Source organism: Coenobita brevimanus, chromosome 51 (genome assembly GCF_032717465.1).
Source record: "Coenobita brevimanus isolate Jiangsu-jjx chromosome 51, ASM3271746v2, whole genome shotgun sequence".
NCBI classification, from domain to species: Eukaryota; Metazoa; Arthropoda; class Malacostraca; order Decapoda; family Coenobitidae; genus Coenobita; species Coenobita brevimanus.
Window position 1 is genome coordinate 23,807,886 of NC_137004.1, and position 14,285 is coordinate 23,822,170.

General features: G+C 39.4%; 1 protein-coding gene across 3 annotated transcripts in view; it reads right to left on the reverse strand.

The window, feature by feature from the left end:
* Positions 1-14,285, reverse strand: part of Unc-115a (actin binding LIM protein Uncoordinated 115a) — a 454,123-nt gene that overhangs the window by 186,831 nt on the left and 253,007 nt on the right. For all 3 annotated transcript variants that reach the window (XM_080272760.1, XM_080272762.1, XM_080272761.1), the window contains exons 3-4: positions 12,384-12,567; positions 8,283-8,407 (exon numbers count right to left, since the gene is read on the reverse strand). In XM_080272760.1, the coding sequence (XP_080128886.1) occupies positions 8,283-8,407; positions 12,384-12,567 (309 nt within the window). The remainder of the gene's footprint in view (positions 1-8,282; positions 8,408-12,383; positions 12,568-14,285) is intronic.

A 14,285-nucleotide genomic window follows, 5' to 3' on the forward strand; every position in this document is an offset into this window, starting at 1 on the left:
GAACACCACCATTAACAGATCTAGGAGAAGAATGATGGCCATCTACAACAGCAGCTACAGAATGACCAGAAAGGAAGCTAGAGATGAAGGCACAGATAGAAGGATAGAAACCGTAAGAGGGCAGTTTGGAAATTAAAGATTTATGCCAGACTCGATCGAAAACCTTTGAGATGTCAAGTGCAATGGAAAAGCTTTCACCAAAGTCCCGAAAGGAGGATGACCAGGAGTCTGAAAGGTAGGTGAGAAGATCGCCAGTGGAGAGTCCCTGATGGAACCCATACTGACGATCAAAAAGGAGGTTGTGATAGGAAAGATGCTTTAAAATTTTTCTATTAAGAATTGACTCAAAAACTTTTGAGATACAGGATGTTAAAGCAACTGGACGATAGTCAGGGGGTTGGGAATGGTCACCCTTCTTTGGGACTGGCTGAATGAGAACAAACTTCTAGCAAGAAGGAAAGGTACAAGTTGAGAGACAAAGGCGAGAGAGTTTGCCTAGGCAGGGTGTTGGCACAGAAGCACAGTTCTTGAGAACAACAGGAGGGACTCCACCAGGCCCATATGCCTTATTTAGTATTGAGGCCTGTGATGACAGAAAATACATCAGCTGAAGAAATTTTAATGTCAGCCATGAGGAAGTCAGAAGTGGGGAAGTGATGGAGGAACAGCACCGGAATCGTCTAAGATGGAACTGGAGGAGAAAGTCTGAGTGAAGAGATCTGCTTTATCAGTAGAAGAAATAGCAACAGAGCCATCACAGTAGACAAGTGGAGGGAAGGATGATGAGGTAAAGTTGTTACAAAGGTTTTTGGCAAGGTGCCAGAAGGAGTGGGAAGAATTTGAGTTGGAGAGTTAAGAGCATTTAGTACGAATGATATTATTTTTAGCAGAGTGAAGAACAGACTTAGCACGATTCCGGCCAGAAACGTATAAAAGATGTGATTCAGGGGTAGGTTTGTTCCGGTACCTTTTATAGGTCCTCTCCTTGTTGCGGACAGCATTAGGACAAGCATGATTAAACCAAGGCTTTCTTGCATTAGTCAAAGGACATGAGAAAGGAATGTATGCTTCCATGCCTGAGAGAATAACCTCCATAATGCGCAAGGCACACTCAGATGGCTCCCGGCCATGGAAGCAATAATCATTCCAGGGAAAACAAAAGAAGTACTGCCTGAGGGCCTCCCAATCCGCAGCTCCAAAGCGCCACAGACAACATTTCTTTGGAGGGTCCACAGGCCATACTGGAGCGATAGGACAGGTTAAGGTGGTAAGGTTGTGATCAGAGGAGCCCAACAGAGAGAAAAGATTAACAGTGTAAGCTGAAGGATTAGTTGAACAGCAAGCAAGTGCAACCCTCCTGCAACACAGTGTAATAACTGAACCGAAACTTACCAAATTAATCACTGGTCTGGTCGGGTTTTGATCTCAGGCCCTCGCATTTAATAGGCATGTACGTTACCACTGAGCCAAAGAGAGGATGTATGGCAGGCTTACAGTAATAACCAAGTGGGTTCTAAAACTCACTGTGTAACTGGCATCTTCATTGATTTCTTTGTGGATTTTTGTTGTTTATGTATTGTTATCTTAGGATCTAGCATTATAATGGATATTCTCATGCGCGTTTTGATGTCTACACAGCTGAAGACTGGAGAACATTGTGACAATTAGGAGGGGTACTGTACATATAGGTAAGGTATTTGTGGACTTTTATTGTTTAAGCATTGTTTTCTTTGAGTTTAGGATTATGCTGCATATTCCAATGTGTGTTTTGATGTCTAAAAACTGCTGAAAGACTGAAGAATACTGCCCAAAGGAGGTGGGGCACTGTGCATATAGGTAGTTTTTTTGTGGATTTTTGTTGTTTATGCATTGTTTTCTTACTGTCTGGGATTATACTTTATATTCCAATGTGTATTCTGATGTCTAAAAACAGCTGAAAGACCAGAAAACACTGCTAAAATTAGGAGGGGGTACTGTGCATACTGTATAGGTTGGGTATAGGTATAGGGTTTGGTATGGGGAGGGTATGGGTACAGTAGAGGATACTGCTCCGTACCTGAACTTTGCCCCTATCCAGATATGCCTTTTACTCGATTATGTCGGATAGTTGAGGGATTATTGTACCTAAAACCCGTTACGTGCCTGGTCAAATACGTTTGACTGGAGAAGTTCAACTGTACTTTAATCTACTGTATACCGTAATTAAGGGCTCAGAAAGTGAGTACAACACAGTTTCAGTGGTTAAAAGTAGTTGGTGTGTATAGGCACTACTGACCTTGATTGTACAATACTCAATAGCTACTCAAATTATGCAATCACCTGCACATAGCATACATTACTGGATTATAAGTGTCTGCTTTTAAACACCAAAATACTTTTTACAGAGTATGTAAAGAAAACCTTACTGTATAGATACAAAGAAAATAAGTTTAATTCAAAACAGCTTTCTGTTTAGAAGTTCTGAATCAAAACTATTTGTACAGTAAAATTCTAATACAAAATTTGACCATCCAAAATACAGTAATATTAAAACAAAATGCTCAACAGGTAATGCCTGCACAGAACATGGGAAGATGTCTGCACTCTGGCCTGGAACATATTTCTAAGTTTTTTGTGATACTGCAGTACTATGGTACTTTTTTATTCTATCAAGCAATACTGACCAAATGGAACAGGTACTCACAAACCCATGCTTGAAGGTCAATTTAAAAAGTTAAATTATATATGCTTGTTGGTAGGTGGGGGCACTCACCATCCACTCACTCAAATTAGTGCTGCTTTGGGTTTCTGCCCTTTCTTTTCTTCCTTGTGTCCTCTTCTGTCTTTCTTTCTTTCATTCTTTCCTCTTCCTTTTGCCTGTGGGTGACTTTACACTCCTTCTTCTGTCTTTCTTTCCTTCATTCTTTCCTCTTCCTTCTGCCTGTAAGTGACTCTTTACTGAATGACAAGCCAAATGGATTCCTGTACTCCAGGAAACCACTTACTATGCTGGGTGGTAACGATATAACCAAATTACGGCGCCTGGTGGTGAGTAATTAAGGCTCTCCAATTGGACTGAGTCTGTGTAGGTTTATATCCAAGGAATGGTTGGAGTTTATTGCTCACGTAATGCCACACGGGGATGAGTGAGGCTGGTCACTCGCATCTTAAATATCAAGACCAGCTTGCCTAGCCCCAGGCTCCTATGCTCCTCATGGGCAACATAAGATTGGATGATGGATGGATGGAAATCATATATGCTAAATAAAGAACCTTGCTCTGTTGGTTTACCAGAATTCCTTTAACTGACATTATATCTCCACATCACTGATCTCAGATATGGATACTCTGTAGGTTAATAATTTCTTGCCCACAAGGATTACCATAAAAATGTGAAGGAATTGGTATACAGTACTTAACATATAAACGCTCACCATCCACTCATTCGATGTACTGCTGCTGTTGGCTGTCTGCCCTTTCCTCTCCTCCATCCTTCTTTCCTTCTATTCTCTTCTGTCTTCCTTTCCTTCATTCTTTCCTTGTCCTTCTGCCTACGGGTAACTTTACACTCCCTCTTTTGTCTTTCTTTCCTTCATTCTTTCCTCGTCCTTCTGCCTGTGGGTGACTCTACACTGAGTGACAAGCCAAATGGTTTCCTGTACACCAGGAAACCATTTACTACGCTGGGTGGTAACCATACAATCAAATTTTGGCACCTGGTGGTTTAGTGGGTAATTATTGTGCTCCAATCGAATTGGGCCGGTGAAGGTTTATATCCAAGGGGTGGTTGGGGTTGACTGACCATGTAATGCCACTCAGGGATAGGTGAGGCTGGTCACTCTCATCTTAAATGCTGGGACCAACGGCCTAGCCCCGGGCTCCTACGCTCCTCATGGGGCAATGTAGGATTGGATGATGGATGGATGGATGGATGGATGGATTAACATAAGGTTTCAAAGCCCATTCGAATGGTGTCTGAAGCAATGGACTATGAAACAGTTACAGTTAGAGGTATCTGGTTAAGATGTATCATAAATATTTAGGTCACCGTAGTTTAAAATTATAATAGATAACTAAATAATTAAGTAAATCATTCATTAAATAAATAAATAAAATAAAAACAAAAATATGTACAGAAACACACTGAATTCTATTATACAATATATTCCATTCAGCTGAAGTAATTTTTATTTACATTTCAAAAGCACTGAGTTGAACAATTAAGTTTTCTTTACATACTCATCCCCAGCATGATTAGCTTTTTGAATACAAAGTGATGTATAGCATAATGTACTCATATGATAAAATACCAAAAATCTAGAAGCTGGTTTTCTACTGAGCAATTTTTGGCAGTATACTAAAAAAATCTTACGTATCATATCTATCTCAAAAATCTACAAACAGTCTATCTGTACAAGTGTTAAAAAAGAAAAAAGAAAAGTGTACAGTAATGCTAAATCAAAACTTAATCATTTTGTACAGCACATAACAGCACTAGAGACCATATAGAAAGAGAAACTGGATAGTCACCATCTTGGTGCAGTGAATGTATGTTTACTGCACATCACTCAAACACATATAAAGATCAGTGATCATTCCTTGATAATCAGGCCACTTAACTGCTTTTCATATTTTATGGCGCATTTTTGAATGTCTGTTATGCTATGTTTACACAAATGGTGCTTCTTAATACATAACGCTGTGTAAAAATGGGGCTTTCCTCATGGTATCAGCTAGGTTAATTTTGATGCACATAAAGATCACGGATGAGTTGCCAGAAGACACTAGATTGATTAACACCAGCAGTGTTTGCTTACTCTGCCCACAATTTTTAAGTCTGATGGAGTTTTGGTTGAATTTAAAGATTGTTGTTCTTCTTGATATCCATAACTGTGGCAGTGGTTATCATCGGATTATTATCTAGGCTTACCTCCCTATGTGGATGTGGGCCGAATACATGTAAAATAAATAAAACTTGCCTAGCACAGCCGACGACACTCACATGCAGACTAGCTTGCTTTCTTCACCTTAATATCCCATAATTCCCTTCTTGGTGGATCACAAGGGAGTTAGAAGAGTCGCATAGAAGGTCCATGAGTGTTATTGCACCCAAATGCAGTAATGTCAAACTATTAACAAGGGCAAAAACGCACCTGTAAAAGAACACTGCACATCCCATTTTAAGGCTACCAATAGTCTGGTTTGTCAACATTATAATTTGGTGATTACCACAGTGTTTACATGTACTTTGTAGTGTAATCCACATGCAGAGATGAGGATTAAAATGAAAATCTTCAGTAGCTCAAATTAACAAAATATACATAAAGCAACACATTTTATTCATCAAGAAATCATGCCTCATAGCAGGTGACAAGATGTATATTTAGACAAATCAGCAGCCAGCCAACACTCAAGCTCTGAGGCATTTGAACAGAAATGGTGGCATGTCTGTCAACCAATCAGCAGGCAGCTGAAAATATTGGTTGTCCAGTCTCTCTTTTTATAGGGTCTCTACACAGTACAAGTATCCCTTGCTTAACATAGAGTTTTGTTGCTCAAAACTGTGATGTTAAGCTATTTATTAACATTATACAGTAGATGCTCGATCTGATGAACATCGATTTTGCAGAAGCCAGAGATAACGGAATAATTTTTTCCAGTATTTTTTGCCCAGTTTAAGAGAAAAATTCTGTTAAAATGAGTATAATTCCATTAAGGAAGTTCTGCATAAAATAGTGTATTTGTGGGGGTACTAATTATTGGTTCAGATGAGAGTTAGCACTGTTTGCTTGGTTTGGGTTTCCTTCAAGGACTTAGCAGAAAGTACCTTGAAATACCAGAAAATTTCCACTTATATTGAGTCTTGGTTAGGGAATTCAATTTCATGAAAAATTTGATATAACGGAATGGGAGTTGGCTGAATTAGTTCGTTAAATCGAGATTCTACTGTAACATGGATTCCATGGGGGATTTACTGCTAGTGGTCCCAAGGCTGGCCCTCTAGGGAATACTTTTGCCTAACTCAAGTCCCAGACCAACATAGTTTATGACTGTCTAAAGCATCACATATTGCCACTAAAATCCACTACAGATGAAGAACAATTTTATTTAAAAAAAGAAAAAGAAAAAAAGAAAAAGAAAAAAGAGAGAGAGTAAAGACTTATGAAGCCAAGCTGCACTCACATTTACTCCTAGCAACACTAAGGTTTTATGCACATATCACTCACTAACTGCCACTTTACTACTCAAAAATATAAAAACTCAATATTAATTTCTATATTTTTGCCTGGCTGAGTTACAGCTAAAGCCAAAATGTGTGTTGTTAACTGAAGAGTATTCAAAAATTTGGAATATTAACAATGTGTTGAGAGAGGGATATCTGTAACTGATGCTTTTTGTGCCTCCCTGGAAAACTCCTATAACGGAAATGACATGCCATACACTAAAATAAATAACAAAATGTCACAGTAACAACTACTGTACTAGAATTATGACTAATCAGTTGTACAGTAATTCATTACCAGCCTTCTTACGCTGCTGCATTTAAAACCATCAGTGTTGTTTTCTTATATGAGTAGATATTTTAAAAAAAAGAAAAAAAAAAAAGCTGTTTTCTTATATGAGTAATATTAAAAAAAAAGAAAAAAAAAAAGAAAAACTGCATACTATTCAAAAAGCATATCTGCTGTTTGTAATGAAATAAGTTTAATAAACAAAAGGGAAAAGAATAAGTAAAGAAAACAATCAGTCAGCAAATCTGAGATTCACAAAGAGTCAACTTCATACAGCAAAGTTAGGCAGTCAATGCTATCCAAAACACAGAAGTACTGTAATCATACTGAGAAATGTAGGGGTAACATACTAAATAAGCAAAAGTAATAACCATGAGCCCATATTCAAGTCAGTTATGGAAGCTTCTTAACACCTTTTCATAAGTGACTTATTTAACTTATTACAACTTACTGTACATCCCCGTGTTAAGTAAATCACTCTATTACTGCCATAGTGTGCACAGATAACATACAAAAGGATAATAAGCCATTTCTAAAAATAAATTGTTAAGGAAAAGGTCCTAGGGAGCTCCCCTATCCGACAAGAATACAGCATAAACCTGTACTATAATTCAGTCTTGCATTATGGACTCCAATACGAATATGGGTCCAATAGTAATGAAAAAACAGTTTTAGTTGAAAGGGACACCTGCCATCAGTAGCCATATTATTATTAAAGAAACTGTAAAATGCCGACACTGAATGAAGAGGATGAAAGACTGCAGCAATCCTGTACCAAGTTCACTGCATTCACCAGGTGGGACTTTACACCCATTACCATGTGACCCTGTCCCACATATATCCAATACAATATGACAAGTATATAGACTAGTGCCCTAAACTGCTTATTCATATGGCACAGGTGCAGTCACTTTATACACTTACACTTAGTATCAGAGCTACACTATCCCCTAACTACAGTACCTGCTACAACACACACACACACACACACACACACACACACACACACACACACACACGTAACGCAATTACTATAAGCATGAAATAACTGTTATAATCTCGCATAATAAACAGCTACATATTGAAAATAACCTTAACTACATCACAACCACTGCATAACCAAAATCAATCATAAATCACTTACCATTGTCATGAAAGAAGGGTAAATATGCCATATACATAGCTATTAAATAACACTTCTCTCTTATCAGCCACGGTAAGGCAAGTAACACCAGCAACATGAGCTTTAAATTTTCAACGACAATACAGTCTTTACTTTTTTAAAGAAGTTATTAAATACCAAGTACATTTTAGTACAGTACTCTAAATGTCTCAACTCTAAACTAAGACAAACTAAAAAATAACAATAGTGACAGAGTATATGATTTTTATAATAAGTAGCATATAACAAACACTTCCTAAACTCTTACAAGAGCCAAAATCAAGGGGAAAAAAAAAAAAATACTGTTTTGCATCTGTTACAGCAAAGAGTTCAGTCTTCTCAGCAAGGGACTGCCTGTCCCCCTTCCCCTCTCAGAAATAAATAAATAAATAAAATAGGCTTCTCACATGTTCACTTGTCAGAAGTGTTTCCTAGAAAATAATCATTGGTCTGTCTGCACATTTAGGGTGTACGCAGAAAAATTTTGGAGAGGATACATACAGGCATTTGTCTATCTACAAGTACAATTCTCTCTCCCTTGTTTCTCATATGTCCATTTCACCAACTCATTCACACAGCCTAATGCCTTCAGTCACTTCTATAACAAAGATGCTTAGACTGGTACTCACTTGGCCCTCCAGTGGTAGGTGAGCGAGCAGGTGACTGAGCATCGACCACGGGGATGTGGAGGCACCGCTGGCACAGGCACTCCTTACCCGTGTATGTCACCCTCTCACCCGTTGGGAAAGGTTGTCTGATGGCAACACAAGGATTAATATTAAAAGATAACACTTCAATTTTTTCTACAGTAATATAAGAAATGCTATAAGATTAAACTTTAAGATGAGTTTAAAATTCAGTCACCTGTAGTACATTTAAGGCAAGAAGCAAAAGTGAATAGAAATGAAGACAAACTCTATTCTTGTATATAATGAAAGTAATGTCTGCTATAGTCCTGGAGTTATCACCAATCTTGGCAAACAGAATGTGTAACTATGTTGAGGTGTAGCACCTTAGGCCTACTCTAAGTCTCCTTGGATCTACTGATACCATACCTGTCACCTCACGGCAGTTACTAACACACAGATAGTATACAATATATATCAGCCACAAAAGTCATATGGTGAGCTGGACCTATATCTTACTGACACAGGGATTTGACAGTGCCACTATATAGCAAATGTTGCAGGCAGATTTGTGCCCCCTACAGCACAGAAGGGGGATGAGGCGATATATCCTAACCTCATGTATATATGGATCATGTTGTATGGTTGATAATATCATAATATGGTTTAAATAGCCAAATGGCATTCCAATGGTTAGCCTAGACAACTCAAGTTCGTTTTAAGTTACTAATTTCTATGACAGAACAACCACACCTGTGCAAAGTAATTACAATACAGTGCAAAGAATTACATAAATCAGAATGAGGGTTCCCTTAAATGAATCAGGTCTAGCTCAAAATGTATTAGGCAATTTATTCAGCTGGTTTTATCAAAATCACTTACAGTATGCAGTAAAGATGGTTTGTAACATCCTCATGTTCAAATTTCACAATACATCCTATCCATGACAACCACAAAATATACAACCTTCACCTTAAAAGCACATTCTTCCTTCACCTGTGCAGAATTATCATTTAACACATGGGAAACATAACATGAAGTCTTCATAATTTGGCTCCAATTCCCAAAGCTAAAAACAATGTGCTTCATAAAGCCTGTGGAACAAAGATCCTTAAAAAAAAAAAAAAAAAAAAAAAAAAAACAAGGTGCTATCCTTGCCTTCTGCATCTTCCCACTGAAGACTAACATAACAATTTAGTTTAACATGTCAAAGAAAAGTATTAACCTAACCTTCTCAGGAAGTAGTTCATACAAGGAGGGTGGAAAGGTTACTACAGGATGGAAAATAAAAAAAAAAGCAGAATATAAAAGAAAAGTGGATGAATGATTGGGTAAGTCTTAGAGCAGATGGGGGATGTGGAAGGTGAGTGCAAGATATTCACAGTAGAAATCTGTACAGCATGTGAGGTGGTGCATGGGGTGAAGAGAAGATGAAAGAGGATGCAGGGAACAGCATGGTGGAATGAAGAAGTGAGACAGGCTGTGGCACAAAAGAAAGTCTATAGTGAGTGGATGAGAAACAGGGGCATGGAAGAATTGAGAGACGGAAGAGAGAGTCATATGTAGAAAGAAAAGAGAGAGAAGAAAAGATTAGTAAGAGAGCATAAGAAGAGAGTGGATGAGGTAGAGAGAGTTAGACTGGGTGTCAAAGAAGTTAGTCGGGGAGTGATAGATAAAAATGGTAGATTACTAGTGGAGAAGGGAGTAATGGTGAGCAGATGGAGAGAATACTTTATGGAATTGTTGAATACAGAGAACAAAAGTAATGAGAGTATAAGTGGCTGGGAGAAGGAGATGAGAAGAGAGGAAGAAATCAGTAGGATGGAAGTTGTGGAAGCAATGAGGAAAGTCAAAATGGGGAAAGCTGTAGGAATTGATGGAGTGAGTAGTTAAATGCTGCAGCATGGGGGAGAGATACTAGTAGAATGGATGTGGAAGATGTGGAGATTGGTCTAGGAGAAAGGTGGAGTCCCGGAGGATTGGAAGTTAGGTATAATTATTCTCCTGTAAAAAGGAAAAGGGGAAAAAGAAGTGTGTGGTAATCATAGGGGCATTTGTCTTCTTGGTGTTATAGGAAAAGTATATGGTAGGATACTTACTGACAGAGTTAGGGAAATAACAGAGGAATTAGTTGGAGAAGAACAGGGAGGTTTTAGGAAGGGAAGAGGTTGTGCAGATCAGATATTCATTCTTAGATCTTTAGTGGAAAAGATTCTAGAGAAAGGAAAGAAGTTGTATGTGGCCTTCATGGATTTGGAGAATGCATAATGACAGGGTGGATAGACAAGAACTGTGGAAAGTATTACGAATATATGGAGTAGATGGGAAGTTGTTGAATGTCGTGAAGAGTATGTATGAGGATGCTAAGGCTGCAGTGCATGTGGATAGTGAACTGCGTGAATTTTTCTATTTGAAGGTTGAATTGAAACAAGGATGTGTAATGTCTCCATGGTAGTAGTAGTACTAGTTGTTCCCTAGGCAGTCTGGCCGAACAGCCCCGAGCCCCTTAGGAAGCCCATGGCTGAGACAGGGCTTTCCCACAGAGCTCTCAAAGAGTGTATGTTGTGTTGTTGGCGTAGGTGATTGTGTCCAATGCAGTCTTCCATAATGTGCTTAATAGTATGGGGTGCTGTGTTGCATTTTGGACAGGCAACAGCGACGGAGTCATCCAGCCTCTTCTGGTAGCTTAAGAGGCTGGATGATGCCCACATCTCAGCCTGGCCAGGTGGACTCTGTCCTCACGAGGAAGATAGAGTTCAGAAGGGTGGATGTCAGGAGGCTGTGCATGCAGCTGTGTGTTGTCTTTAAGTGACTGAATGGAGCGGCGAGTGATCTGAGTGTGGATATGCTTCTGGAAGCTGGTCTGAGGTGGGCGAGGGGGTAGAGATGACAGTATTTGTGTATGGTATCATGTGCTGGGTGTTGTTTTGATGTTCCTTGGTGTGGGTGAATGTGCTGCCATGTATTGTAGTGGATGTTGTGGGTTTGTGGAGGCTGCAGCAAGCAACTGGGTGCCTCTCATGTCTAGGTGATCCTTGACTTTGAGGACTTTGGTTTCTTGATGTAGGTGGTCTGTGGGTGTAGTAGCTATGCAGCCTGTGATAATTTTTAGGGCCTTGTTCTGTATGGTCTGTAGAGTGTTGTAGTGTGTTTTGGTGAGGTTAGAAGCCCAGGCAGGGCTTGCATAATTCATCAATGAACATATACAGTATATTGTTTGTATACTGTGGTGGTGGTTTCTTTGTTGTGTCCGAATGTTGTATGGGCAAGTGACCTCAAAGCATTGAGTCTTGGTGTTATTTTATTTTTAATGTTTGTGATGTGTTGTTTAAATGACATTGATGTATTGTATGTTACACCAAGGATTTTGTGTGTGTGTGTGTGGTAGGGGAGTGTTGTTTATGGTGAGGTGTGGGATGTGACTGTGTTCTGCTGTCCAGTTTGTGAGAAGAGTCCCTGTAGATTTGGCTGGGGCTATTTTAAGCGTGTTTGTGGTGAGGTGTGGGATGTGACTGTGTTCTGCTGTCCAGTTTGTGAGAAGAGTCACTGTAGATTTGGCTGGGGCTATTTTGAGCCTGTTTGTGGTGAACCATTTGTGTAGTGTGTTGAGGTAAAGTTGATTGATGTGTGCAGCTGTGTTTGCATTTTGGTGTGTACATGTAAGTGTTACATCATCAGCATATGAAGCTATGTGTATCTGTGGTGTGTGGGGTGTGGGTACGTAGTGCATCTATAGGTTAAAGAGTGTAGGGGACAAAACAGATCCTTTGGGGACGCCGTTTGTGAAGTTTCTGATGTTAGAAGACTGACCGGGAAATGTTACGTGTGCACATCTGCCTGCTAAGTAGTTTGCCAGCCATTTTTTGTGTTATTGTGCATGTTTGTGTTGAGTATTTTGTTTGTGAGGTTGTGGCGGGGGATGGCATCAAAAGCTTTGCTAATGTCTAGTGTGACTAGGAGTGTTCTGTGTGGTGGCCTAGCTGAATTCATGCCATCAGAAACTCTCTGTGTAAGGTCTGTAGCTTTATTATCCACAAGAAAATTACCGTAACTTAAAACTAATCTATTTTCCATATGTTCTCTACAATTTATACATTGTCATACCTGCAGCGAGCACAAGTGAAGCACTTTTGATGGTATGAATTTCCAAGGGCTGACACCACCTCCCCCTCCACATAGAGGCCACATGTGGCACACCGCTGGCCAAAGTTCTTCTGATAACATTCTGTGCAGTAGTAGTCCTTCTCTCGGGTAAAGAAGCCCCCCTGCGCTAGTGACTTCTTGCAGTCTGAAAAATATAAACTGTATGAGTACTGTACAACTATGAAGGCATTATTAACCTGTAGCAGAACCAGTACAATAGTGATGAATGACGTAACAAAGAGTGTACTGACAATTTTTTGTTAAAAAGAACCCTATTACAGGAAAGCATTATTAAACTGTACTTTGGTTTTATCTGATTCCTTAACCTTACCAAGAGACAGTATTCTACCAGACCCAGTCTGTCTGAGTGACAGACCTGAAACAATCCCACAGAAATTGATGCCTTAATGCAATATGTCAAGTTAGTGTCCATTAGGTTTTACACAAACTTCCTTCAACAATACTTACTTTGCTCATGTGCGGAGCATCATATTTATGTGCATATTTTCACTGCTTCACCAACACTGTTGCACCAGAATTTTCCCCTTGTCCTGAATTCATGTCCACAATACTTACTGTGCTCATGTGTGCATCATCATATTTTTGTAGATATTTTCACTGCTTCATCACCACTGTTGCACTAAACTTTTTCCCATGTACTGACCTTATGTCCAAATATGACTCAGCACCATGACTACACCAGATTTTAATACCCCATGCATAAAGCTGAAGTCTGATTATGTCCTGCATAACTGATGTGAAAACTCACTTCAGATTACTGCTTATACAGTAAGACCTCACTATAACGGACTAATTGGGGCCCAAGCCATTCTGAAAAAAGTGAAATTCTGATGAACGTGACACCTGGACTTCCCCCTGCTAACCCGGACTTTTCTGATATATCAGACATTAGTCAGGATCACACCAACGGTTTTTAAACTGTTTCCACTACCAATGCAGTACTGTACTATATTATACCTTCACTACAATAATCAAATGGTATAATATACATAATAATACTGTATTGTACACTGATAGACAATGTCTTTTATTTACCTTATTGTGGTGAACATAGCTGAAGTGGTCAAGCAGTCCGGACTGCTTCTGACTTTATCAGTCTTTTTCTGATTTAATGTATAGGAATTTAGTCCGGTAGCTTCTCGATTCTGATAAAAGTGAATTCCGGTCTACTGGAGTTCATTACATCAAGATTTTACTGTACTTGTTTTTTCTCCATAGTACTCGTACTTGCCTGATGTAGTGCTACCATTAAGTACACGATTGTACTGAGTGACAGACCCAATGGTTTCCTATATCCAATGAAACCATTCAATATGTGGTAACCATACAGACAACAAATGCATGCCTGGTGGTCTAGTAGGTTAAGGTACTCCAACCAAATGTGGCCCATATGAGCTTAAATCTGATTTTTTTTTTCTGTGTCCGACTCTAGGAACTGGCGTAATAGCCCGTTCTCAAGGCCCAGTAGTTCTCCTGCATACCATACACCTCCACATGTCACCACTTTCGTGCTAACACCCACCATACATATTTAACACGTGCCAAGGCTGTTTCATACAGAACTGGTGTACTGGTAATTGCAGGGGTATTTTTACGACAAGTCGGCAGGTCTTCTGGTAGATCAGTAAAGTCTGCTTTATGAAATTCAATCCTTAAAATGTTCCCTGCTCCAGCGGGGATTCGAACCTGGCTCCGTTAGGACAGCAGGCCACCTCTCTACTGATTCAGCCACTGCCTCATATTATGCTGCTCAAAGGTGAGTGCCTTCTCTCGTTTTAAATATCTAGCTGGGTGGCCTAGTCCTCGGAGCCAACACTCAATGGAACAATAAAGGATAAAACA